The following is a 26,500-nucleotide window of genomic DNA, read 5'->3' on the forward strand; positions in this document are numbered from 1 at the left end:
TGTATATCTATTGGGAGACTACACAACAAGATAAAATATTCATATGCAGTGGGTGGGTGGGTGTCACTTAGTCATAGTAACTAATTGTGTGGCTATACTATGCACTCAATGTACAAAATAGTTGGTGGACAGTTTAAAGAAGTAGGGGAGAGGATGCAGTATTTTGCAATATGTGATGGGCTCCTGTCTTTATTATGTAGAGAACTAATTTATTTTTGTGTGTATGGCCATGCGGACGACTTAATCTTTTTTCTTGAAGTGTTCACATGTGAATAATGATTCCGTGATGAAAAAACGGGGTAGGTGGTAGGTCGCCTTTCCACCAACGTAGTCAAAAAGTACATGTCCGCATTGGGGTTGTTAGAGGTAATGCGACGAAAAGCGTGATCAAATCAATATGGTGTCTTAAATAGTATAGCGAATTCGACATAGAAAAATATGACGTTATGTGCTTGAAGGTCATCCCCCCATGTTTGAGGGTCATCCCCCCATCCCAGCCTTTAAAACCAACGATGATGATAAAGTAGCACTCAACTGCGAGGGTTTTAGAAGTATGGTATCAACCAAACATTTAAATATGGATTCATCTTTCAGAGAGCTTTAACCGTCTCTCTGCCAGCACATCGTCAGTGGAACATTCCCTAAGTATTAATGAAGAAATTTTATTAAGTCAATTATGTTATCATTAAAATTTGTGTAATGTGTACAAAAAATTTAATCGTGAAAAAGACGATTTTCAGCAAAAGACGATTTTTAATATCCACTTATAAACTGAATCCTCAAAGTAGAATGCAAATAAATGAAGGCAGGCAAATAAATGAAGGCACATCACAGTTACCAATACGTAATAATCACACCAGTTGTTTTATCATGGAAGACACCGGTATTTTATCCAAATTCAAAAATTGAACATTTTTATGCAACCGAATACTAAAGTCTCTCATGAACGCTGAATGAAAGTCCAGCCACAAACCAGATCAAAATCAATTCCCTCATCAGCAATGTTATGTAAACACCAGCTTCAACCCAATATAACGATGAGCAGTATGGTGTCTACGATTTTTTTTTTTTTTTTCAAAAAGCCATTCATCTAAACTCAAATTCGAACTTCCAGTTTAACGACAAAACTCACTAGGAAACCCAGATCGCCCATTTTTTGACTATCGGAACACAAAAATTTGCCCATAAACAGCGGGGATACTTCTATTATATCACTGAGAGCTGTCCGAAACAAGTTCTGCCGCAGATCGACCCCACTATAGTAGAGAGGGGATAACCACCGCTGAAAATGTTTTCTGATGTTCTGGGTTTTGAACCCAGGCGTTCGGCGTCAAAGACGGACACTGTTACCTTTGAACTGCTGCGGTAGTCAATGATTCAGTATATTGACATATGTTCAATTCAATATGTCAACCTTTTAATGAAACATTACAGACTGATCTTAAACTGCAAGGTACACCACCACAGTTACATTATTTAAAACTCTCTTTTAGCATCTCATTTGTCGTGGAGCAATCATTAGAATATCATTTATATAACGTCAAGGACTGCTGTGTTGTTTACATTTGCCGATGTGTATTTGAATAAAAAATCGCTTATATTTCACTCTCTCTCTCTCTCTAGCACATTCTCTGTGTATGGAAACTCACACTATGATTTTATTTATAAAATTGAACACACTGTTTTATTATTTTTTTTTTTTTTAATTGTTTTGCCGTCTTTGATGGGTTGTTGAAAAAAAGTACTCCAGTTGTGAATTCCATTGACCACATACATCCATGGGTTACATTCTTAAGAGTTTTGTCCATTGGCATTTTGCTGTCCATTGTCATCGGTCGCAGCAGAAGATGAGGATGAAGAAGAAGAAGATTGCGACTTTTCATGATTCTCTTGGCCACCTTCGTTCGATTTTGCGGGTTCCACGGCAATCAGATTCGTACCGCGATCTAGTAGGGCACCGTAGGCAGGGCTATTAAAGGGGAAAGGAGAGATCTTTTCTCAATAAATTAACTATTCACCAACACACAGTGGTACAATACAAAAGGATAGAGAGAGAGAGAGAGAGAGAGGTGCAAATTGGCTTAAGGATACATTGATGTGCTGTATTTACAAGTCGGTCGGTGCTTAACCATCTACAACTTACCTCTGCTGGTCTCTGTTCCTGTCTCTATTACTAGCACTACTACTACTAACACCACCACCACCACCATTACCGCTGCTGCCATTGCCAACACGGGGAGGTTGACGATCCGTGTCGTCCTCTCTCATGTAGGACCAGCCAGAACCGGTCCCCTTCGAGCTGTCATTGTGTTTGGCACCTGGGTTGTATATGGAATGGGAGACACCCATGTGATGATTGCTGCTATCTATGGGGCCAGATGATACACGAGAGCCTCCATCCGGGGGCCCATAAGGGCAATTTGGTCTTTGCACACCACACGGCGAGGAAGATCTGTGACCTGAGGAGTCGGGCAGATAACGTCGATCGTCTTTGGCTCCCTTGCCATAGTAGTAGCCTTCGGAAGTGGGCTTGTCGTATCCAGTTTGGGTTCTGTGCGTTGTGGTGCGGTTTCCCCCATGGTAAGGTGGTAACGTTCGATGGGCGGGTGTTTGTTTTTGGATAATTTGTTTTTGTTTGGTTTGGAAGGAGGTGCACATTGGAAATTATTGTTGTAGTGTGAAGTGGAGATGAATCGATTGGGCCAGATTAAGAGTGGTGTAGTAGCATGTTTTGTTGTTGTAGTTGTTGGTTTTGTACAAGTGTTTTTGGATTATTGGTTGTTGTTGTTGTTGTTGTTGTTAATATGTAGAAATAGAGAATAAAATTGTAAATATTTACACAGCTTAAAGGCTAACGACGCACACAGCTAAGCAAACAAAACTCACACACACTCTATGGTGCGTCAGAGAAAACTTTGTAGCGTTTCCGGGCACATGCATAGCAGCATGTGTGGGCCTGCGTGCTTTTTTCTATGTGTGTGTGTATGCATAGAAATATATATATGCATGTATGTATGTATACGAATGAATATGTACAATGAAAAAAAAAAACGAAATCAATGTGTTGGTTAATGAAGGAACGAAAAACATATTTACACTTAGACATACATACGATCAGTAGAAGCACATATTAAATGCACTTTACCTGTACGTGTCATCCCCAGGACGATAACTTCGAAAACCATACCTTGGAGAGTAGCGATCGTAGTAGTCGCGGTCGCGATCGTAGCCATAGCCTCCACCTCCGCCTGTTGATCCATATCGTGGACGCTCATATCCACGGTCTGGTGCGGAAAGCAAGAAGAATGTTAATCGGCGCCCAACAGTCGTTCGATTGCAAACTCACCTCGAGAGTAGTCGCCCCCACGTTCCGAGCCATAATAACGATCGCGACTTTCGTACCCACCGCCATGTCCATAACCATAGCCTCTCATTTCGCTGCGCTCATAGCCTCGTTTTTCGCTGTACCGGCGATCATAGTCGCCGCCACCGCCATAGCGACGATCATATTCGCTGTCACGATTATCGTAACCATATCCTCGGCTTTCGCCGCCATAACGGCCACGATAGCCTCGCGACTCATAGCCATAGCGATCATAGTCTGCTTCAGCGCCCCGATATCGATCGTCATAGCGATCGTTACGAGGATAATACCAGCCACGTTCGTCTGCCGAAGATCCCGACCGCGAATTGCTGCCGTAATAACGACTGCGGTCATCATATCTGAAAGAGAGGCAATTAGCAGCCAAGTCAAGTTAGTGAAGTGGAAACAAGCTCACCTGTCGTCGTAACATGTGACACAACGAGATTGTCGTGACTTACGATAAATTGCCCCCATCAATCCCGAAGAAGAAGCATCCTCCAACTGATCTCCAACGGAGCTTTTGGCATAGGTGAGCTGGTTGGAAGCAGCCGTAGATGCCGAACTCACATGCATCGATGGCCATTGTAAGATGCACAATGCGACAATTATCGAGGATATCTGAAAGAAGAAGGCAAAAAAACCATCAATCAACAGGGCATCAAGTTGAAAATCTCCACCTTTTGTTTGTTTTTGAATTGCAATTCCAGCAGATCCACCTTGCATCCAATTATGATGAGAGATAAGTATTCTACCACTGCCCCATTTCCGCTGTCTCTGACCACTTCGCTGTTGACACAATTAATGACGCTGATGTGTTCACGAAGGTTATTATTACTAATATTTCAAATGCCATGACTATCGCGCTTTAAACCATTCCATCAGATTCTGGCTTTCAAAGTTCTACTCTTTGTGCGTCGTTTATCTTTGGCTAGCCAGCCACTAAAGTAGGTCAAATGTGAATGTATGGAAATGCTGGTGCACACTCATTTTATTTTCATCCCCTTCCGTTTTGGTCAGAACATCTCAAGCGATTATTAACATTTGGTTGGAATTTTCCTTCCACTCTATCAAATTTTCCAATTGCTTGCTATACACCTAAATGCTTAAGCTAGGAGATTCTAAATGGGTTGTTTGTATGCGAATTTGTGTTTTCTTGTTGAATTGTATTTAAATGAGTTGTATGATATGTAAGTCAACGATGAGTCTAAGCAGTATCTAACCCGATAGCATGTACATCATAGAGCTTTCATCAGATGGTGCTCTGGCACCATCACTAGTAGAAGCATGAGACAGCACCCCCATGGACTACGTGCAAACACTTTCTAGGCTGTGCCTAAGCATAGTCTAAAAGAAATCAAAACTTAGAAAAATTGCGGCTCTTCTACTAGCGTCATTAGCAATCAAAAGAATGCCTAACCGAGGGATCGAGGGATAAAGTCCCCATATATACCGATCTCTCGATTTATCGTCTCAAACTCATAAAAGGTGCCTTTTTATACGCTCCACTACACTTCGAAGTAGTTGTAGGTCGTGGGTGATGAAAATGGGTCCTATCGGTTCAGATTTGGATATAAGCTACTTATAAATTGATCCAGCGATATGATTTCTTTAGCCCATAGATGGCGCAATTCTTACTCGATTGGGCTTAAAAAATTTTACTATGACCTCGACCATTCGTAGCAAGTATACATAGTTTGAATGGGTCCATTACTTGATATAGCTCTCATATAAACCGATCTCTGCTCGAAGTAGTTGTAGGTCGTTGGAGAGGAAAAGGGGTCCTATCGGTTCAGATTTGGATATAAGCTACTTATAAATTGATCCAGCTATATGATTTTTTTAGCCCCTAGATGGTGCAATTTTTACCCGATTTGGCTCTATGAATTTTACTATGACCTCCACCATAACATGATATAGCTCCCATATAAAGCGAACTCTGCTTGAGCCTCTATAGTCCGCAATTCTCGCCAGATTTCGCTGAAATTTTTCGCACCAAGTATGATCTGAATCGGTCGATAACCTGCTATAGCTCCCTTATAATTTAATCTCCCGAATGTACTTCTTGAGCTCCTAGAGTGCAACATTCTTACCCGATCCTAAGCAATTCTTATCCATATTTTATTGCCTATTAAGATAAATCGTGTAAAAAACTTGACAAATGCGAGACATGGTAAAGGGAATGTACGAGTATGATTCGGCACGCCCGAACTTAGCATGCATATACTGCTTTTAACTGGCTACAGTTGGATGGGGGTATACTAACCAGATCGCTTTGTTTACAGCACTTCAAAATATATCTCTGCGACCCTATAAAGTATGTATGTTCTTGATCGTCATGACATCTTAAGCGGATTTAGCCATGTCTATCTATCCCTATGTCCCTCTGTTCGTAAATTCGCTTGAAATTTTGCACTTATACTTTCAATCTTTGTAGGTTGGTAGGGATTATGAATGAGCTAAATCGGATCATATTTAGATATAGCGCCGAAATAAAGCGAACCCACGATTTGATTTCTTGAATCCCTATCGGGTAGAAATATAATCCGATTTGGCTGAAATGTTTCATAGCGGTTTCTTTTATAACCTCCAACATTCTTGCCAAGTATAGTCTAAATCGATCTTTAACCTGATAAAGCTCCCATATAATTCGTTCTCCAGATTTTACTTCCTTAGGCTCTAGTAGACGCAATTCTTATCCGATTTGGTTGAAATTTTGCATTATAATTTCTCCCATGACCTCTAACATCCATCCCAAATATGGTATGCCTAACCTAATATTGCTCCCAAAAAAAAATCGATTATCCTATCTTATTTCCTAAGCATATACGGGAGGAAATTCCTAGTCAAATGTATATACAAACAAGGAAGGGTAGTAAGGAATACCGCAAAGGCGACCTTTTAATGCCCTTCAACACAGTGGGTATGCAGGCCAAGTCGTCGAAATTAAAATTAGCTTGAATTTAAAATGATGAATTTCGGTTGATAAATGAGCTTGCTTGAGGCCCTAAAGGTGAAAATCGAGAGAACACATATATGGCAATATCTAAATCTGAACCGATTTCTATGAGATTCGACAGCAATGTCGAAATTCATGAGAGAATTCGTACCAATTTTCGTGAGGATCGGTTTAAAAATTACCACATTATCGTAATAGTCGTCGAAAAAGGAAATTTGAAGACCAACGGATGATCGGATGTCAATCCATACCGCCAGGTTGTACGTTTTGGCATCGAAGGATTCTTCGTGCAGGGCAGTCTCCACCGACCTTCTCTTAACATAGGCATGCTGTTTGTATTTGAGCAGTTTGCTGGATGTCCTACTCTTTATCATGGTGTCCACAATATGTTCTATGGTTTTGAGTAGAAAGGATATAAGGCTTATGGGTCTGTAGACGTTTGGTGTCGCATAACATGCCTTGCCGGCCTTGGGTATAAACACTACCCTTGCCTCCTGCCAGGCTTTCGGAGTATATGCCTAGTCCTAGACCTAGGCACGCTAAGAAAATATTGGCCAGATGAGGCGCCAGATAGTCTGCCTCTTTCTGTAGTAACGCCGAAAATGTTCCATCAGGTCCGGGTGACTTAAATGGTTTGAAGATCCTCAAGCTACAAACTCCTCCTTAGCTCCTTATAAATCTTCGATTAATGTCATTATTCCAAGATTCCGGTGTCTCCGTGAATCCCGTCGTGTCCTCCGAAAAATGGGTTTTAATCAAAATCCTCAACATGTCCTTCGTTGTCTCTGCTCTCACTCCCATGTCGTCTACTAAAGTTTTGGTTTTGACATGGGTTTTTGAGAGAAACTTTTTTAACTTGGCGACGTCATTAACGCTAAAGACTTCTTCGCAGAAAAGCTTTCAGGAGGTACGTTTTGCCGCTCTGGTCTGTCCATGTTAATTTGTGTACAAAGTACAGGTCGCAATTTTCATGCGATCAGTTTTAAATTTGGCACAAGCATATTCTTGGGCCTGGAGACGAAGCCTATTGAAATTAGAAATTAGGTCACTATTGGTGAATTTCATAGAAATCGGTTCAGTTTTAGATATAGCTCCCATATATATGTATTGCCCGATTTTTACTTATAGAGACTTTGCAAGCGCATTTATCACCCTATCTTCGCATTACACTTTCTTCTGCAACTTCCACAAAACGTGCGGATTTTGGTCGAAATCGGTTCAGATTTGGCTATATCTCCCATTTATATGTGCGTCCGATTTGGACTAGTATTGAAATAATTTGATCATTTGTTAATATTCCCTTATGATTCTCGGTATTTCATAGAAATCGGTTCAGATTGAGATATAGCTCTCATTTATATTTATCACCCGATTTTGTCAGCGAATTTCTCACCAGATTTTCTCTAAATTTTTCACAATACCTTTTTTATAATTTTTGCTATGTGTGCATATTTCGGTTGAAATCGGTTCAGATTTAGATGTAGCTCCCATACATATTTTCTGACGATTTTGACTCAATATTTGAGTAATTTGTTAACCGATCCTTCCAAAATTTGGCATGAAGGTTTCTCTTGTAACTCTTCGGATGACTGAGAAATCTGTTCAGATTTAGATATAGCTTCCTATAGCTTCCTTACATATACATCTCCCGATTTTCACTTTTAAGGCCTTTGTAAACGCATTTAACAATTGATCTCAGAAATTTGCGCAACGATTTACTTTATGGCTCCTACAATATGTACGGACTTTGGTCGAAATTCTAGATATCAAATTTAAGCAAATTTTAGTTTTGACGACTTAGCCATAATCTAGTCTAGTGCTTAGTCTAGGAGGCCATCGTAGCGCAGAGGTTAGCATGACGCTGAACGCCTGGGTTCGAATCCTGGCGAGACCATCAGAAAAGATTTTCAGCGGTGGTCTTCCCCTTCTAATGCTAGCAGCATTTGTGAGGTGCTATGCCATGTAAAACTTCTCTCCAAAGAGGTGTCGCACTGTAGCACTCCGTTCGGACTCGGCTATAAAAAGAGGAAGCCCCTTATCATTGAGCTTAAACTTGAATCGGACTGCACTCATTGATATCTGAGAAGTTTGCCCCTGTTCCTTAGTGGAATGTTCATGGGCTAAATTTGCAATTTTAGCCTTAGTCTAAAATTGGAGCAAGAAAACTAAAGCTCGATGGTGAAGTTGTATATTAATTTATAGCACCTCACCTCACAAAAAACGAAAACAGATGATTAAAAATTTGTTTCCTTAACTGAAACTTTGCTCCTGCATTCACAATATCCTGCCGACTAAGTAAACGAAGTTTTCAAGTTTTTTGCCTGATAGGACGAAGATCATAAAATTTAACAATTTTTGTTTTTTCTCTTTCGAGACGAGCTCATGATCGGAGATTTTCTTCGCAAATGGTAAAGGAAAGCATAGATAGCAACACACACCAACCACAATGGGTAGCGTTTGGTCTTTGGTTAGAAGACTTTTCAACCATATTAGGTGCGATGGCTTCAAGGGCCGTGCGTTGCAAGTTGTTTCATTAATAGTTTATTTTGATCCCTGACTCGAATTTAAGGACTTTTGAACCATAGATCCCATGTCAAAAAATATCGCTTGATTTTGTTTCCAAGTGAGAAGGGCTTGTCGACTTGTGACACTTATGAAATACCCACAAATGCCGCCAACATTAGAGCGGGATTTTTCAAGGAATTTGTTTTTGATGCTCTACCCTGAGTAGCTACCTATACATATACATGCTTCACGATGACCGCGCCAAGGGGGCAATCTTAAAGATTTTGTTTTTGTTTTTTCATTGATGCATAAAAACAATGGAAACATTTAGTTTTCCATAAATACCTATTGACAGCGCATTAAAGCTCATCGTTTTCTTCTCCAGCTGGTATGATAATTTATGCCATAATTAATTTATAGTTGTTGGAAAAATCGAAATGTGCTTTCAATTGCCTTTAATCGGTGGTGTGCAGCAATCACACCAAAAAGACCTCTCAAATAAGGCCGCAAATTGGCATTGCCCAATTTTGGGCCGGAGCATATGTAGACTTCCAATTACGGGAGATGATTAGCAATGCGGTGCCTAGACCCAAATCTGGGTATAGGAAATGTCAAGAGGCGGCCATAAACATGATCGTTGTCATGTTCTATGGTAATGGTGAAATAATTACCAAATGTGGACCATTCAAAAAATACTTCGAACGAAAGTGATAAAGTCCATGCGAAGGGGCTGTATTTGGGGCTGCTCAATGTATCCATAAAGCGAGTCAGTCATAGACATGCATGAGCTGAGTGGAAGTTCATTTTCCATAACTTGGCCAGAAGGACGGACGGACGGACGGACGGACAGTCAGATCCAGACCATCGATCATCGCCAGCATGAAATTCAGTGGCATTCGCTGATTCTGTTTTAGATTTTTGGCAAAAACCAAGACAAATGACCTTTAAATGGCCAGGGCTGTGGTGGTATTAGTGCGGGTGTGTGTTTGTGTGTGCGTTAGAGACCAGTACCAGTACACGAGGCTAGTGTTGTTTAACTCATGAAAAATGAATAAAAAAATATGGCAAAAGCCAAAAAGAAAAGTCATGGGTTTTGTTGATGTGAGTGAGTGAATGAATGAATGCGTGGCTTATGCCCACACCACCAATGGACAAATGGCAGATGGACAGACATGCCGAAATATTTTCGATTTGACATCACACATCACCTTCACCATAAGCTGCAAAATTGGTCTACTCTCTACGCTTCGCTAGCCAAGCATCAGGAACCATTTCCGGCTCTGTGGCATAAAATTCACCTTCCACTCACCATCACTAGAGCGGTGTGTGTGCGATATGACTCTAACCACTGACCACTGGTCTGCTGCATGTCTAATGGAAACATCTCTGCTTTGGTAAAGTGTTTTGCTCTTGTCTCTGCTGCCGCTGCAGTCATGGGGGAGGGAGAGGTCAGAACTTTGCTTAACATCTGACTGACTGACTGATGTGATTAATAATATTTTCATAATTCTAATGTGCGGTTGGTCGCCTTTCGGGTTAATTATTTGTTTAAATAGCCACACTCACACTGACGCAAGCCGTGGCATACTCCATTCTGCACACACCTGAGTGTGTATGGGTGTGTGTGTGTGTACCTCATGTATTTAAGTACTGGGTCTACTGACTGGGTCTATCAATTTGACTTTATAATTATGCGATCGTTCTGTTTTTTATTTTGTTGTTGTTGTTGTTGTCTTCTTTCCCTCGGCTCAGAGCAATCAGCACCCCAGCAGGCATTTCAGCGTTAGCCACAGCAACAACGAACAATGACAAAATATAATTACAATAATCCCCCATTTCAACAATATTTAATATTTTTTTTACCTGCAAGTCGTTTCGAGTCTATTGTTGGAATTCCACATACCCAAAATATGAAAATGACACTGATGGTGGAATTTGTAAGCATGCGATAGGTATCGCAAATTCAACGTTTGCTGTCAATAGGAAACTAACTCAGAAACTTTTTTCTTAAACACTCCCGATTTTTGTTTTTTTTTTACTAAATACCTAAAAACATTATAAAAACAAAATCATCTACCCCAAATGCAATTCAAAGAGAAGAGTCAGTTCCATGCTAATTAATCACCCCCGCCATTCGGCTTAAGATATCAATATATGTACATACGGAGGCCACCGTGGCGCAGAGGTTTTCATGTCCGCCTATGACACCGAACGCCTGGGTTCAAATCTTGGCGTGAACATCAACAAGATTTTCAGCTGTAGTTATACCCATACAAATGTCACCAGCCATCTTAAAACTTCTCTACCAAATAGTGGCGCTATGCGGCACACCGTTCGAAATCGGCAATAAAAAGGAGGCCCCTTATCATAGAGCTCAACCATTAATCGGACTGCACTCATTGATATGAGAGAAGTATCCTTAATGGAATGTTCATGAGAAATTTAATAGTAGTATTATGTATATATGTACATACAATCTTTTGCAGAACTTAGATCAGAATCTAAACTACTTTGTAGTTTTAAATATATTTCCTTTTTTGAAAATTTCAGTTTTCATCAACATTAAACCAGATTAACTGGCATCAATAAATAATCCAATTGGAATGTGTCCTGTTGTGGGATATTCATTATGCTCTGGACCACATGTGGTCATATATGAACCAAAAATTAGCCAGCAATTTGCGGCTATGGGGAATTTGCGGATTAAGAAGTGATACCGGAGAATCGATTTATTATTAGCAGAGCTACATGTACCCAAATATGGGGACAACACGACCCATTTCCTACCCTCCTCAATAAGATGATGAACTTTGCCATGATTTCGACAGACTGAATCACGAACATAGAAATCTCAAGAAGATCAAGAATTCATATGTGTACTATATGGTACGCATATCGAGATTTCCATGTACTAAAAATGGAATGATGAGATTTGTATACCCCTATACCATGATTGTGGGTAAAAAAAAGCCTTAATTAAAAAAAAATAAATCAGAAGCACACTTTTTACCGATTAATCGAATAAATGCTACACAAAACAGATTAAATGCAAATCTCCCTACAAAACCATCTCGTTATTGCAAATAGCCAAGACTTGAAACAACTAGCAACGACTGAAGGCTGTTCTAAATTCGTTTTCCACAGTTGAAAAGACACATTTTTTGAAACACTACTTTTTTTTGAACACTACTACTTTTTTACTTTTTTGAAACACTACAAACTCAATGAAATAATTTATGAAGATTTTTTCATAAGTAATGAGGGAATGTCCTACTGAATGAAATCAGCAAGTTTTTTTCTTAAAGTCTATTAAAGTCTATTATCACGAAAAAATGTCGCGAAAAACATTCATTAAAAGTTGTATGTCTTTAATAATAAAGTGCATAGTTAAGGATCATTTGAGATAGAAATTCTTAGCATCAATTAAAAATAGCTTTCACCAATGGAAATTTCTTTTTAAAAAGTTGAAAATTGGACTTCTTTAAATTAAGTTCTCTATCTTGGGCTCAAATCTTCAAAGTTTGGATAACAATTTGTTCAGTGTAGTATTGGTGGTAGCTCAAAGGTTCGTTTGTCCGCCACTGACGCTGAACGCCTGGTTCAAATCACGGCGAGCAAAAAATTCCTTGGGTGGCTTCCCTTCTCAGTGCTGGCAAAACTTGCGAGGTAGTCAATTACCTTTAAGTAACCAGCCATGTGGTAACGAAGTATCGCAATTCCAATTCCAATTTTCTGTATTTGAGATTGTCTTAAAATTGTCTATAAACAAAAAAAAAGCCGTTAAGTTCGGCCGGGTCTAACTTTGGATACCCACCACCTCGGGTATATACGTAAACCACCTTTCGTCAAAATACGGTGAAAAATTAATACTTTATGCGCCATAGCAGCTATATCAAAAGGTGTTCTGATGTGGACCTAACATAAATCACTGTATTAAATTTCAGTGAAATCGAATTATAAATGCGGATATAAATCGGTCTATATGACAGCTATATCCAAATCTGGACCGATCTGGGCCAAATTGAAGAAGGCTGTCGAGTGGCCTAACACAACTCACTGTCCCAAATTTTGGCAAAATCGGACAATAAATGTGGCTTTTATGGGCCAAAGACCCCAAATCGGCAGATCGGTCCATATGACAGCTATATCTAAATCTGGACCGATCTGAGTCAAATTATAGAAGAATGTCGAAGATGCCTAACACAGCTCACTTTCCCAAATATCAGCACAATCGAAAAATAAATGTGGCTTTTATGGGCCTAAGACCCTAAATAGGCGGATCGGTCTATATGGGGGCTATATCAAAATGTAGACCGGTATGGCCCATCTTCGAACTTAACCTGCTTATGGACAAAAAAAGAATCTGTACAAAGTTTCAGCTCAATATTCCTTTTTTTAAAGACTGTTGCGTGATTTCAACAGACAGGCGGACAGACGGACGGAAATGGCTAGATCGTCTTTGATTTTTACGCTGTTCAAGAAAATATATATACTTTATAGGATCGGAAATGGACATTTCGATGTGTTGCAAATGGAATGTCAAAATGAATATACCCCTATCCTTCGGTGGTGGATAAAAAAATGTCCCAGTAATATAGTCCATCATAACTTTTTTGTCAAAAGTGCAAAGATCTTAAAGATTTAAGGAAATTCAGATGTTTTAAAATTGAGTGACATCCGCATATAGCGTTTGACAATGCCACCAAAAAGCAATGAAAAATGTGCCAAAACGTTTATGAGTAGCGCCTAATAATGGGCCTCCTATTAACCCCGCCTAACGTAATACTTTTAATTTAATAGTCTGCTAAAGTTTCCCCTTTTGACAGTTTTTTTTTGTTCAAGGTCCAATTTGAGACATACATTTCTTTTGATAAAGTTGACTTTTTTCAGTTTATTGTAAACTAAGTTCCAAAGCGATTTTTCAAATTGGCTTCTTGAACCACTGAAACACGTCATATGTTATGTGACTTGTCATTTTGGTTAGTTTGGATTTGGATTTCATGTGCGGGTGTCTTTGATTCGTTCCCAACTACCTGCGTTAGTCTTAACCGCAAATGTCTCAGTCTCATCTTTTGTACTACCACTGTAATGTAGCCTAAAGTTGCTATTACACGATGTGTATTTTTATATTTTTTTCAAATGTGGCAGCTCTGAAAGTTATACACATCGTATGATACGTACGAAAAATATTTAATATGCAAATGGATTTTGGGATAAATATGCAATTATTTCGATTAAAGTTAGCTCTTATTCACCGAATATATATATAGCACAAGTACAAGACACATGAGAATACATGCCGATTAGACTGCGCGTATTTGACATTCATAAGGAAATTCTTCTGGAGACCTAAAAGTGACTGCACATATGTAAAGCACATGTTGTGTAATAGCACCTTAAGCTGTACAAAATAATCATCATTTTGTACAGCTTTGCAGATAATGCAGTTCAGTTAAATTAGTCACCTTGTGGTTCTTCGTGTAGTGGTGTGGCGTGGTGCAACCTCTTGAAAATGCGTCTTTTTGAAATTGTTTTTTAAATTTCCATTTCAGTAAACATGTAAATATATTTTCTAGTTGTTTGTAATACAAGTCCATGTATTAAACTTTTTGACTTTTTTCCACGAATATGCTGTTTTTAGGTATTTAAGTAATGTAGAAACGAAACACAGCACACAATTGCAAACACTGGTAGACTATGTGATCGATTAAAATCGATATCCAATCGAATGAGAATCTGAATTCTTTTCAGTTACAAATGAGTAACATTAAGGTCTGGCTTGACTGGTAATTGTTGGAATTTTTGTTTCAATTTTATTAAAAACAAATCTAAATCACTTGAACTTTGTCCATGTGCACTTCATGTCCTTTTTATTGGTACTTCAATGTTACCACTTGCAGTTTAATCAAATTTGGCACTTGCTGTGGGTCACATCACTTGGTGCACTTACCTTTTTTACAACTTTCATTTTTCACCAAACACCGATTGGCGGTACACCACACACAACAAACGTATCACAAATATTTGCAAATTTCAATGTTGCCTCTCCGAATCCTTGGCTTTGTGTTGATGTCTGTCCTCTTATCCAAATTGAATTGAAGTGCCCACAACCGTTTTGTGTTGAAAACCAAACTGTAATGATGCTACCGCAATGACAACAATCCATATTTATTCGATAGCGCCATAAAAAGCCAACAAAGAATAACTCCCGAAGCAGCAGCGGGGGCTTAGTGGCGATATTTACGCACCGGCGAGAATGTGAACGCGAGCTACCTGCCTGCCGGTGGAAGTTGCATGCCCGAGAGGTTAACTGAGCTCTCTCTCTCTCTCTACACACACATGTGTCAGAATAGGCGCGTGTGTGTATGTGATCGCATGCGGAGCGTGAGAATGTAAGGTTGTATGCGGTGTGGGTGGGTTGATGAGGATTAGCATTAATTTGAAGTTCTACACGCGCGTTTTTGATGAGGCAGGCAAATGAGCCAACCAAACCGCCAGCCACTTGAGTCGTTCTTTAACAATTCAAAGAATGCTCAATTCGTTGGAAACGACATTTGGGTGTAGCGCGACAGGCTATGCAATTATGAGAAAAAAATCATAGGACCGACTGGCCGAGCGAACGTTTCAACTTTGTTTTAATTCACTTCAATTCCTTTTGGCTCGGCAGGGTCTTGACCGTGACCCTGAAATAGCATTGCCACCTCGACGACAATAGAGCGAGCAGTGATGCTTCTCGTACTATGTAGCTCACGTATTAGCCATTGGGTGCTCTGTCATGTCATGTGTCATGTTGGGAACGTGCCCGTGTGTGAAGCTTGGATTACTGGTGTTGAGTTGAGGGCTTCTTTGGTGACATAATCTTTACGGTTTGCTGGATTTTGGTGGCAAATTGTTACAATGATTTACTATCGAGACGATTATTCGAGATAAACAAGTGAATCGCTTCATAACTTTGTCATGCGTTATAAATTAATTAAAGTTGTTGTCGTGGGGGGTTGAGGAGCAGCACCAGCAATGTCACACATGTCTCGGTTCTCCAGCCTTAGAATGCTGAGACGAATAGTTGTCGCCTTTCACAATTTTCCAACTCAGTTCAGTCTCGATTCTTCTGAAATAATTGAGGTTATTACCTTTCGTGTAAGGCGAGCAGCCCTACTTGTAGCTATTTTTTTAGTTTTTAGTTTTGCCATTAAGTGCTCTTCTTTGGGCCACACAATGGCCATCAATAGCAAAAGCAAAGCTCAAAAAATATTTGAATACGGTTGACGTTGGTGTGATTACACATAAATCATAGCTCATCGCTTGGATCTCAGTTTGCAAATTATTAATTGAGGTGTCTTTCCGTCAAAAGTTCTAGTTCTATGAATACGGAAATCAAAAAGTTCTCTATCTCTTTATGCTTTGATGGGCTTGGATGGACTTCCATCAAATTTTCGTAATTTTTTTAAAGTGTTACATATAAATGGGCTCTTGTTTAAAGCTATAGACCGCCTAAAGCAACGAAGTCCTACATTTTCTAAAATAGGTGAATACCAGTGATGGCGTTTTTGGTAGGTTGGTAGGCTGACCTCAAATTTTGGTAGGTTTTTCCCACTTATCAATACCAATCAAATTATTGGAAAAATCCCCGGGATGAAACCATTTTTCTAAATCAATACCCTCTTTGACCTCAAGCTTGAAGTTTCAAACAAAATCATCTGATATAACTATTATAGGCCTTTAATGACCCGACCTAAACTATATTTCTCACGTCGGGGTCCAATACTGTTAAAGGGGTCTCACTGTTTCAAATTTCAAAGAAAAAATTTAATAAGTTCTGATATTGACTACAACTGGTACAATAGTCAAGGGATCTGCACCAAATTTCGCATATGCAGGGTAAAAATTCGGGTTTTGTCTGGATGACTTCTCTCGGAAGATCAGGCTATACGGCAGCTGCACACAATTATGGACAGATCTCTCCCATACTCGGATTCTAAGGGGTACAATGCAACTCACTGTAACGGCGGAAACTGGTAGTAATCTGAAGACAGCTTTATCCGACATTGTTGTTCATCGAAATCTGGGTAATTATGAATTCAAGAATTCTAAAATTTTTATGAATTCAAGAATTCTTATCGGGAAATCTGTATAATGGGTGGTATTTCCATACATAGGCCATCTTTAACTATGCAAATTTACCCATGAACAACGTCTCATAATCAAGTTTAAGCTCAATGATAAGGGGCCTCCTTTTTACAGCCGTGTCCGAACGGCGTGCGGAGAAGTTTTTTAACGGATGCCATACCAAATGGTACAGTACCTCACATATGTCTCGCCAGCATTAGGAGGGGATAACCACTGCTGAATATTTTTCCAATGTTTTCCTCAGAATTTGAACCCGGGCGTTCAGCGTCATAGGCGGACGTGCTAACCTCTGCGCTACGGTGGTCTCCATCTTTAACTACGACCGATATTTTTATATGCTTTAGAGCGATTTCAACAGACAGACGGTGGGACATGGCTAAATCCTCCATGAATATTAGGAAAATAAGGTATAGGTTCCATTTTTGGCTTGTAGAACATTTGGTAGGTTTTGGTCGCGCTGGGTAAGATTTTTCTTAAATGTTGGTAGGAAATAATTTTCTTGAGTGGCAACACTGGTGAAAATGGAATACAACTTTAAGAATAGAGACATTTTAATTTAAGGAACTCTTTACCATAGGATGCAGATAGATAAACGCCCGTCATTCCAATTGTGACACATCAACATTCAAACGATTTTGAGCAAAAAATTCGTATTAAGGATTGTAACTGGGTCATATCGTCCTCAGTGATGCCAAATATTAACCAGCAAAAAGCGTAACAAAAATTGTAAAAAGGTGTAAAAAACAGTAAAAAAAATTGAGTAAAAAAGCACTAACATAGATGTTTTTTTAATTTTCCAAATAAGTGTAGTTTAACCGTAAAATCATGGCTAAAGATTAGATTTGTCAAAAATCCGAGAATTTAACGATGAGTGTACAATTTGACGCAAAATAATGGGGCGTCGCCATCGAATGTTTTCGCTTTGATCGTCCAGCAGGTTGACCCGTCAGAATGTGTAGTTGGAGTCCCTTCAGTAATTTTCTTCTACTCTTCTACCAAGAGCTGGCCCCTGATTATTGGGCTAAAACTTTAATCGAACCGCACTTATTGAAATGAAAGAAGTATCTCCCAATTCTTTGTTTGTAAACGTATGTTGAATGAAGTTGGCCTGCGACAAATAGCAACAACAAAAACCTCAAATTTACAAAAAGGGTAAAAGACACTAAATCGAAATGAAACAAGTAAGAGCGTGCTAAGTTCGGCCGGGCCGAATCTTATATACCCTCCACCATGGATCGCTTTTGTCAAGTTCTATGCGCTGTATCTCTTTTTAGGCAAACAAAGAATATTGAATAAAAACTGTTATGCTATTGGAGCTATATCAAGTTATAGTCCGATTCGGACCATAAATGAATACCGAACATTGTAGAAGTCATTGTGTAATATTTCAGTTTATTCGGATAAGAAATGCGCCTTGTAGGGACATATGGGAACTGTATCAAGCTATTGATCGATTCAGACCATATTGGACACGTATGTTGAAGGTAATGAGAGAAGTCGTTGTAAAAAATATCTGCCAAATCGGATGAGAATTACGCCCTCTAGAGGCTCAAGATGTCAAGATCCCAGATCGGTTTATTTGGCAGCTATATCGGGCTATGTACCGATTTGCGCCATACTTAGCACAGTTATTGGAAGTCATAACAAAACACCTCATGCAAAATTTCAGCCAAATCGGATGAGAATTGCGCGCTCTATTGGCTCAAGAAATCAAGATCCAAGATCGGTTTATATGACAGCTATACCAGATTATGAACTGATTTGAATCATACTTAACACAGTGGTTGGAAGTGATACCAAAACACTACGTGCAAAATTTCAGTCAAATTGGACGAGAATTGTGCCCTCTAGAGGCTCAAGACGTCAAGACCCGAGATCGGTTTATACGGCAGCTATATCAAAACATGGACCGATTTGGCCCATTTACAATCGCAACCGACCTACACTAACGCCAACGTTCGAGTCCTGGCGAAAACAACTTTTTAAGTGTAGACCCTGCTAATGCAGGCGACATCTATGATTTATTCAGCTCAGATGTATTCATCTCTACCGATTGGTGTCGCTCTGCGGCATGCTGTTTGGACTTGGCAATAAGTCTCACGGCTGTTTCTTAATGGAAATTTGCAATGAAGTTGGATTGGTGTCATTTTTCACCATGAAATTTTAAAATTGCAATCCATATTTCAATTAATGAAAATTAAATTTGCGTATTTCCTTATTGTACAGTGAAGTGGTTCAACGGCACTCAGAGTCGAATGATTAACATTCTCCATCCTAACCTTGGCTTGCATCCTTTAGAAACAACACATAACACGCAGGAAAAAATATTTTTTTTGTTTTTTTCATTGAAGATCGCTGCCTTTCTGGAAGCAAACTCAGCTCATCATCCAATGTAAGGCCTATGAACTAAGAGGTCATCCAAGCTTTACAACAATAAGGTGTGGATAATGAGTCTGTCTGGCAACTTGTATTCCAACTTTTTTAAAGAGGGGTCATTGTACAAATAAATCTCCCAGTAGTTAAAATATTCAAATGACAAAATTAGTTTCCAGTTGAGAGTTGTGGCATAATGCTGTTGGCTTTCCAAACACTTTCAAAGATCTTCATTAAAGTACAGCGTAAAAGAAACGTTTAATTTCAATTGTGAACTTATTTAATGGTTCACATGCCGATGTACAGTAGGTCTAGGAAAACCAAGACCACGATCTAATCATTTCAACTCACTGGCAGTCAGTAATCTAGCTGTTGGTGTGTTGTGTGAAGAGTCGCTATAATTTAAATGTTGTTTGAAAGGACAGCGGACAGCCATCCAGGGCTTTTTTGAAATCGTTCAATGCAATTTGTCGTTCCATCAATCTTCGACAGACCTACTCATAGAGTGTAAAGTTCAACGTAAAGTTCCTTTTAATATTATAATTAAACATGTAAAATGTGCCGGGCTGAATACTTGGAACCCACCAGCACCGTGGATTCTGCTAAAAATTTTACGCATACATTTGGGTCAAAAATTAAAGCTTCTGCGGACCATGGAGTCATACCAAAATACTACGTACAAAATTTCTGTAAAATCTTACAGCAATTGCGGGCTAAGATGTTAAATCATGAGAGCGGTTCATATAGGTGCTATATCAGGTTACAGACCGATTTGAAACGTCCAAATCGCATAGCAATTGCGGGTTCAGGGGCTCAAGATATCAAACCAAGAGATCAGTTCTTATGCGAGCGATATCAGGTTATACACCGATTTGAACCATACCTATTACGGATGCGACACTTTTAACAAAATTTTAGCCAAATCTGATAACAGTTGCGATTTCCAGAGGATCAAGATGTCAAATTGCAGGACCATTTTATATGGGAGGTATATCCATATAAGAACAAATTTGGGACGCTTGCAATCAATGAGAAGTTTCTAAGCAAAACTTCAAGCGGATATCGAACGCTTTCGTGATCTCCACAGATTAGTCTGCTAATATCAGCAACTCTGCTGATTTGAAATTAAAAAACTTTAATTTTAGATTGAATCCACATGTAATTTTTTAACTTCTAAAAAATAATTAAAGGACCCACTATATATAAAACATTTAGACCGTTCTAAGTTCGGAACGCATATGTCGAGTTCGTTGTGCGGTATCTCTTTTTAGGCAAACATAGAATAACGGATAAGAATTGTTATGCTAGTGAAACTATGTCAAGTTATAGTCCGATTCGGACTATGAATGAATAGAATGTTGAAGACCGTAGTAGAAGTCATTGGGATGATATTTCAGTCCATTCGGATAAGAATTGCGCCTTATAGGGGCTCAAGAAGCATAATCGGGTGATCGGTGTATAAAGGAGCTGCATCAGGCTATATATATTGGACACGTATGTTAAAGGTTGTATGTTAAATCGTTGTACAAAATTTCAGCGAAATCGGATACGAATTTCGCCCTATAGAGGCTTAAGAAGTCAAGATCCCAGATCGGTTTATATGGCAGCTATATCAGGTTATGTTCCGATTTAAGTCATACTTAGCGCACTTTTTGGAAGTCATAACAGAACACTCCATCCAAATCGGATGAGAATTGCGCCCTCTAGCGAGTCAAGATTCAAGATCGGTTTGAATGGGAGCTATATCAGGTTATGTACCGACTTAAACCATACTCAGCACAGTTGTTGGAAGTCATAACGAAACACTTCATGCAAAACTTCAGACAAATCGGATAAGAATTACGCCCCAAGCGGCTCAAGAAGTCAAGATCCAACTACTTAGGGCAGTTGTTGGAAGTCATAACGAAACACTTCATGCTAAATTTCAGCCAAATTTGATGAGAATTGCGCCCTCTAGTGGCTCAAGAATTCAAGATACAAGATCGATTTATATAGCAATATGGACCGATATGGCCCATTTACAATCCCAACCGACCTACACTGATAAGAAGTATTTGTACAAAAGTTCAACTGGCTTTACTCCTTCGAATGTTAGCGAGCTTTCAACAGACGAACGGACATGGCTAAATCGAATGTCATGACGATCAAGAATGTATATACTTTATGGGGTCTTGGACTCACATTTCGAGGTGTTACAAACAGAATGACGAAATTAGTACACCACCATTTCATGGTGGGGGGTATATTAGGATTAAAATTTTCAATGGTTTTCTGTTTTGGTTCATTATTAGGTGGAATATTCAATAGCGGTTTGGTAATATATGGGTATTGAAACCAACACCAGTTCGGTATAAGGCAAGTACCAAACGGTAGTAATCATTTTATATGTTATTCATACCATGCGTTATTGCTTTGTTACCATACGGTGTTTCTTTACTATCGATACCATGTGGTACTGGAATGAGCACGTTCGGTTTCAACTTTTCTCTGGTTATACCAAACTGAGATTTTCTTTCATACCATTCCCGTTATCTCTTTAATATTCCGCCCCCTAATGAATTGAAACGTATACCAATGAAAATAGTTTTAATTTCGTTTTATTTTCCTTATGCTTGTCAAATAATACCAAAAAAAAAACAATGGAACATCTTCACCAACCTCGATTAATTTGATTCCCAGAAGTGACACATGTGTGAAGCAGCAAGACACTCGCTAATGACCTTTGAGATGGTTAGGTTATGTTGAATGGGTTGCCCACCAAAGGTGAGTTCACTCGAAGGCCAGTTTGGCCCATTGTGGTACCCGAGAGAGAGAAAGGGAAGAAAAAGAAAATGTGAGACCTCGTACTAGAGGTTATACACGAATAAAAGGCAGGAGGAATGGAGATCGTGGGGTGAAGAACCGCCCGTCCCTACCCAAGCACGGATCTACCTACGCCGGAGCTTGTGGCAAGTCATTGTGCGATATCCCTATGAGCGCCGCCATGCGGCCTATGGCACAGTGTCCGGTTATGATCCCTGTCAGAGTACTCATCGACCTCTTATTGAACGCCAGCAACTCCCTCGTCCTCCTTCTCAGGTCGATGACCGGCCATAGCGCCTTCGCTGTCCGGCAACCATTTACCGAGTCCCACCTCGCCACCGCCGCCGCCCTAGCCATCCCATCTACTGTGTTCAGTAGCTCGACAAATGGCACGTAGGCAAGACCGATGACTGGTCCGTCCGGCGCAGACGAACTCCTTCTAGCATACTCGCCGCCATCTCATTTCTTGGAATCCAGGCCCTGATTCAATCTTGGAACCATCTGTGTAGATCGAGATGTCATCCTCCTCAAGTACACCATCCGCCCTCCATTCGTCCCTCTCAGAAAAACGAATCGCAAATGTCCTCACTCCAGTCGGCACTGGTGCCAGTATAGTCGGCGATCCTCTTCAGTTTAACCTCCATATCCATAACACCCAGAATCGAACTGTGGCCACAACCATCCTCATCTCAGCATGCCGAGCTCGCTCAGCCTAAGCGCGACCCTGGCGGCGTAAATATAGGCCCCAATGGGCTGCATATCAAGCATCACCGCCAGGCCTGCCTGTGGTGCGGATCTTAAACATCCTGGGATTCACCCCTTTGAGATTATTTTATCATGTTTGACCATATACAAAGATATGTCCCTTGGAGTTTCGTATAACTTTTTCACGTTAAAAAAAAAAAAAACCAATCTTTACGAACTACTACTACTACTTACTAAGACCCTTCCACTTTTTAAGACCCTTCCATAATTCTCTGCTATATTTTACCAATTGTAACTATGATATTAGTTTAGATAAACGCTTAATCGTATAACATTAATCAGTTTTTCTTCGGAGATATCATGTATTTAATAAGAATTACCCATAACAATTTTTATTGCAAAAACCCATTACAATTTTTATTACAAAATATGTATGTAGTCTGAGCTTAAAATGGGCAAAGGGGAAATCCGTTTATCCCAATGTTTGATTATCGACCACTATTTTTGCACATTTCCACTCAATTTTTCCTAATGGCAATAAGTCGATGACATGGTTGGGTTCACTCACCAGCATATCGAGGGATCCGCCAAGACGTGCTGCCATATTCTGGCCCCCAGTCTCTAAAGATCTACGTTCGGTCGCTCAAAATAGTACCACATCCAGTTCATTCATTTAATCTCAAGTCGATTTCACTGCGTGGCTCGTGCTGCCTCTTACGGTATGTTGAAAAACTTATTTATTTGGTGCTGTGTCACCGCTGAGCAAAGAACGAATAATACCGTGTATCAAAAATTAACAAAACAAAAGTCAGAGTCCAAATTCAATGTAATGACCGTCGACGTTGGCAGGCGACCTTCATACAGAGTGTTCTTATATATAAAAATAAATTTGTGTTTGTTTGTTTGTCTGTTCCATATAGACTCAAAACGGCTGATTTTCTTGAAATTTTCACAAATGGTGCATAATGATCCCGATCTTCGAACTTATCGTGATGATTCAGATTCCATTGCAGGATATTGTCCGGTTATAGACCATTTCGTCCAATGCTTTCTATTTAAAGAATAGCTCATCAAAGAACTTTCAAAAGTAAAGCAAAATGTGTAATGTTGCTTAAAAGCATTTGACTGGCTTTCTGTATCGTGATTTCTGATTCGTCAGAATTTTGTCAAATCGGTCATGTGGTGCTTTACATACCAACTCAACTAGAGTAGGTTGCAAAGCACACATCTGAATTTGAACAGGGCTCTTTAAGCCGACTTGATTCACAAGCGCAATAGAAAACAAGTAAAACACTATAAGGTACCGGAATAGTGAGGAGCCCAAAAGGACCTACTTGATTGGGCGCGGCATAAAGGCAGGCCAGGCGTTCTCCAGTTGACAAAGAATGTTCGTATAGGGCTGCAGATTAGAGATATCATACCTGGGAGTTTTGGCTCCCAGCTTCTTGTTGGGAAACAGAAATTTTGATTTTGAGGGTATATGGCATTTCTTTTTGGGTGGAGAAGAGTGTGGTGGCCACGGAAACATTAGCGGCTTCCTTTTTGCTCGTTTGATCGCAGGAGGAGGCAGCTGAAGAAAGACTCTGCATTTCCGCAATCATCCTGGGACACCATTGCTGTGAGTAGAATGAGTAAGGGGCTTATGCATGGTGAGGCATAAAATGAGCATGGAGTTTTCGTTTCCAGTTGGTCTTTTGACCATTTTGAAGAATACTGAAGAAACTTATTTTTTGGTCCAATATTTGCATGATATCTGGCAAAATTGGCAAAAAATGAAAAAGTATTGATGCAATTTTGTCAGAAAATCTAACAACTTTAAATGTGTATATTTTAATATACAAAATAAATTTACATTTTAGAGAAATAATTTGCAAAATTACGGTATTCAACGATTCGAACACTGGACACTATTTGGAATATCAATTGTTCATACTTTTTGGAGCATCTTTACTCAGTTCTGATTGATTTGTTTTAAAGATTTGATGCATTTTCGTTATTTTGTTTTGATTTTTTCTAAGCGTATTTATCAACCCAACTGATAGAATTTGATATGTCAATTCATTTTTGAATTCGCCGTACAAAAATATAAACTTTAAAATAAATATTTTATTAATTGTGTTTGCTGCTGTTATTGTTTTTAAAAGCGTTCTGATATAAATTTTAAACTCATTGCAATTTTAACCTTGGACCGAATACGCTTTTAAATTTGTAACAAATGATGCTTCCGGGTTGTGTGAAGTAACCTAACCACACTTGTTTGTCGTCCTCACTTAAATTTCCCGCAAACGTTGCCCCGAAATCCTGCATTTTAGGAGACACACCCGGCAAAGCTGTTTTAAAGGGACTTATTGTTGGTCCTAATAAATAAATAAAATTAATAAAATATCTTCATCACCAAATTAATTATTTAAAAATGTACCATCGGTGTGCATAATTTGGTAATGACGGCCTTTGTGGTAGTAAAGTTTTTAGAAATAAATTCTCTTTGCATTTATTTACATGTTCTTCTAGTAAGGGGGTTGGTTCATTTAAACAGTTTATTTCTGGCAACTCCGCAATTTCCGCAGTCACTTGTTCTTCCATTTAATTCCGGGTCACAATTGTTCTTGGTCGAGGAAGTTTTGTGGAAGATTTTAACTTTCTTCTGAATGTGAATGGTCAACCAAAGCCCAAAACCTAAAATTTTGATAATGTCTTGATTTTATTATTTAACAGACATAAATGTAGAACAAAATAATGATATTCGCTCTAAAGGCTGGTACTATGTTCGCTTTTCGTGCTGATTCGTTCATTCAGTAGGAAAGAAAGTAATCGCTGAAAAAAGGGTTTTCAACGGTGAAAAACGAACATGGTACCAGCCATAACAGACAAAGAACTTTAAAATGAATATGTTTAAATGATTTACCTGTTAGGAGTGTAGCCCTCCGATAACAATGTTGGGATTCCTGTCGGAATTTTTGTTGTCCCTTTATACATGTTTTTCAAAGTGCAAATTACAAATCAATGCACTTCGCGGCACTTTAATTGGAACCAGTTTAAGTGTAGTGTATACTAGTTCTTTATTGTCCATATTTCTTATAACAAATAACGGAATGTTTTGACGTTGTTTGTTCCATAGCATATAATGCAGTAGTTTTTACCCATTCTAGCCCTTTTTATACAGAAGAAATTAAAAGTCTTCTTAATTTGTTTGTTGATTTGGTGATTTTTAATGATGACACATATAAAAATAAAATCGATATTGTGTTCATATAAATCTAAAAGGGTGTTTACACGGAACATCATAAGAAATGGTCATTGTTATTGAATTGGTGAAAATAATGGGTAGCTTACATGGCACATCAAACGCATACTCATCTAGTGTACGACGTGACTACGATGTTTTCCAATATCGATGCTTCGTTTTGTTCGATTCTTAATTTTCTTTCCTTTTTACTTTATTTTAACCACATCATTTTTCCAATATCTGTTTTGTAATGATTACACATTTCTCGTTACATAGTAATCGATTGTCGTCAATAATCGAAAAAATCAAAATACTTTTGATATTTAAGTACATGTGACACATACTACTTTGTTTGCATCAATTCAACTACAATGACCACGTATAAAGATGTTTCCCTTAAACTGCCCACTATCCACACCAAACGGACAATCGATCGATTAGT

At 39.1% G+C, this 26,500-nt stretch overlaps 1 protein-coding gene across 6 annotated transcripts; it reads right to left on the bottom strand.

Moving 5' to 3' along the window:
• Positions 1-1,627: 1,627 nt before the first annotated feature.
• LOC106084580 (hornerin) lies at positions 1,628-26,047 on the bottom strand. Of its 6 annotated transcripts, none has more exons than XM_013248381.2 (7): positions 25,738-26,047; positions 25,332-25,508; positions 3,780-3,982; positions 3,347-3,723; positions 3,188-3,284; positions 2,144-2,551; positions 1,628-1,969 (listed from the first exon to the last, which is right to left on the bottom strand). In XM_013248381.2, exons 2-7 carry the CDS (start codon positions 25,413-25,415, stop codon positions 1,792-1,794), a joined length of 1,347 nt encoding a protein of 448 aa, XP_013103835.2. In that variant the 5' UTR covers positions 25,416-25,508; positions 25,738-26,047; the 3' UTR covers positions 1,628-1,791. The 6 variants fall into 6 exon arrangements, with proteins under 6 accessions (XP_013103835.2, XP_013103834.2, XP_059226049.1 ...); XM_013248380.2 differs by having other exon boundaries at positions 3,146-3,284; XM_013248389.2 differs by having other exon boundaries at positions 1,852-1,992; positions 3,146-3,284.
• Positions 26,048-26,500: the final 453 nt, after the last annotated feature.

The sequence above is a fragment of the Stomoxys calcitrans genome, chromosome 5 (genome assembly GCF_963082655.1).
Source record: "Stomoxys calcitrans chromosome 5, idStoCalc2.1, whole genome shotgun sequence".
NCBI classification, from domain to species: Eukaryota; Metazoa; Arthropoda; class Insecta; order Diptera; family Muscidae; genus Stomoxys; species Stomoxys calcitrans.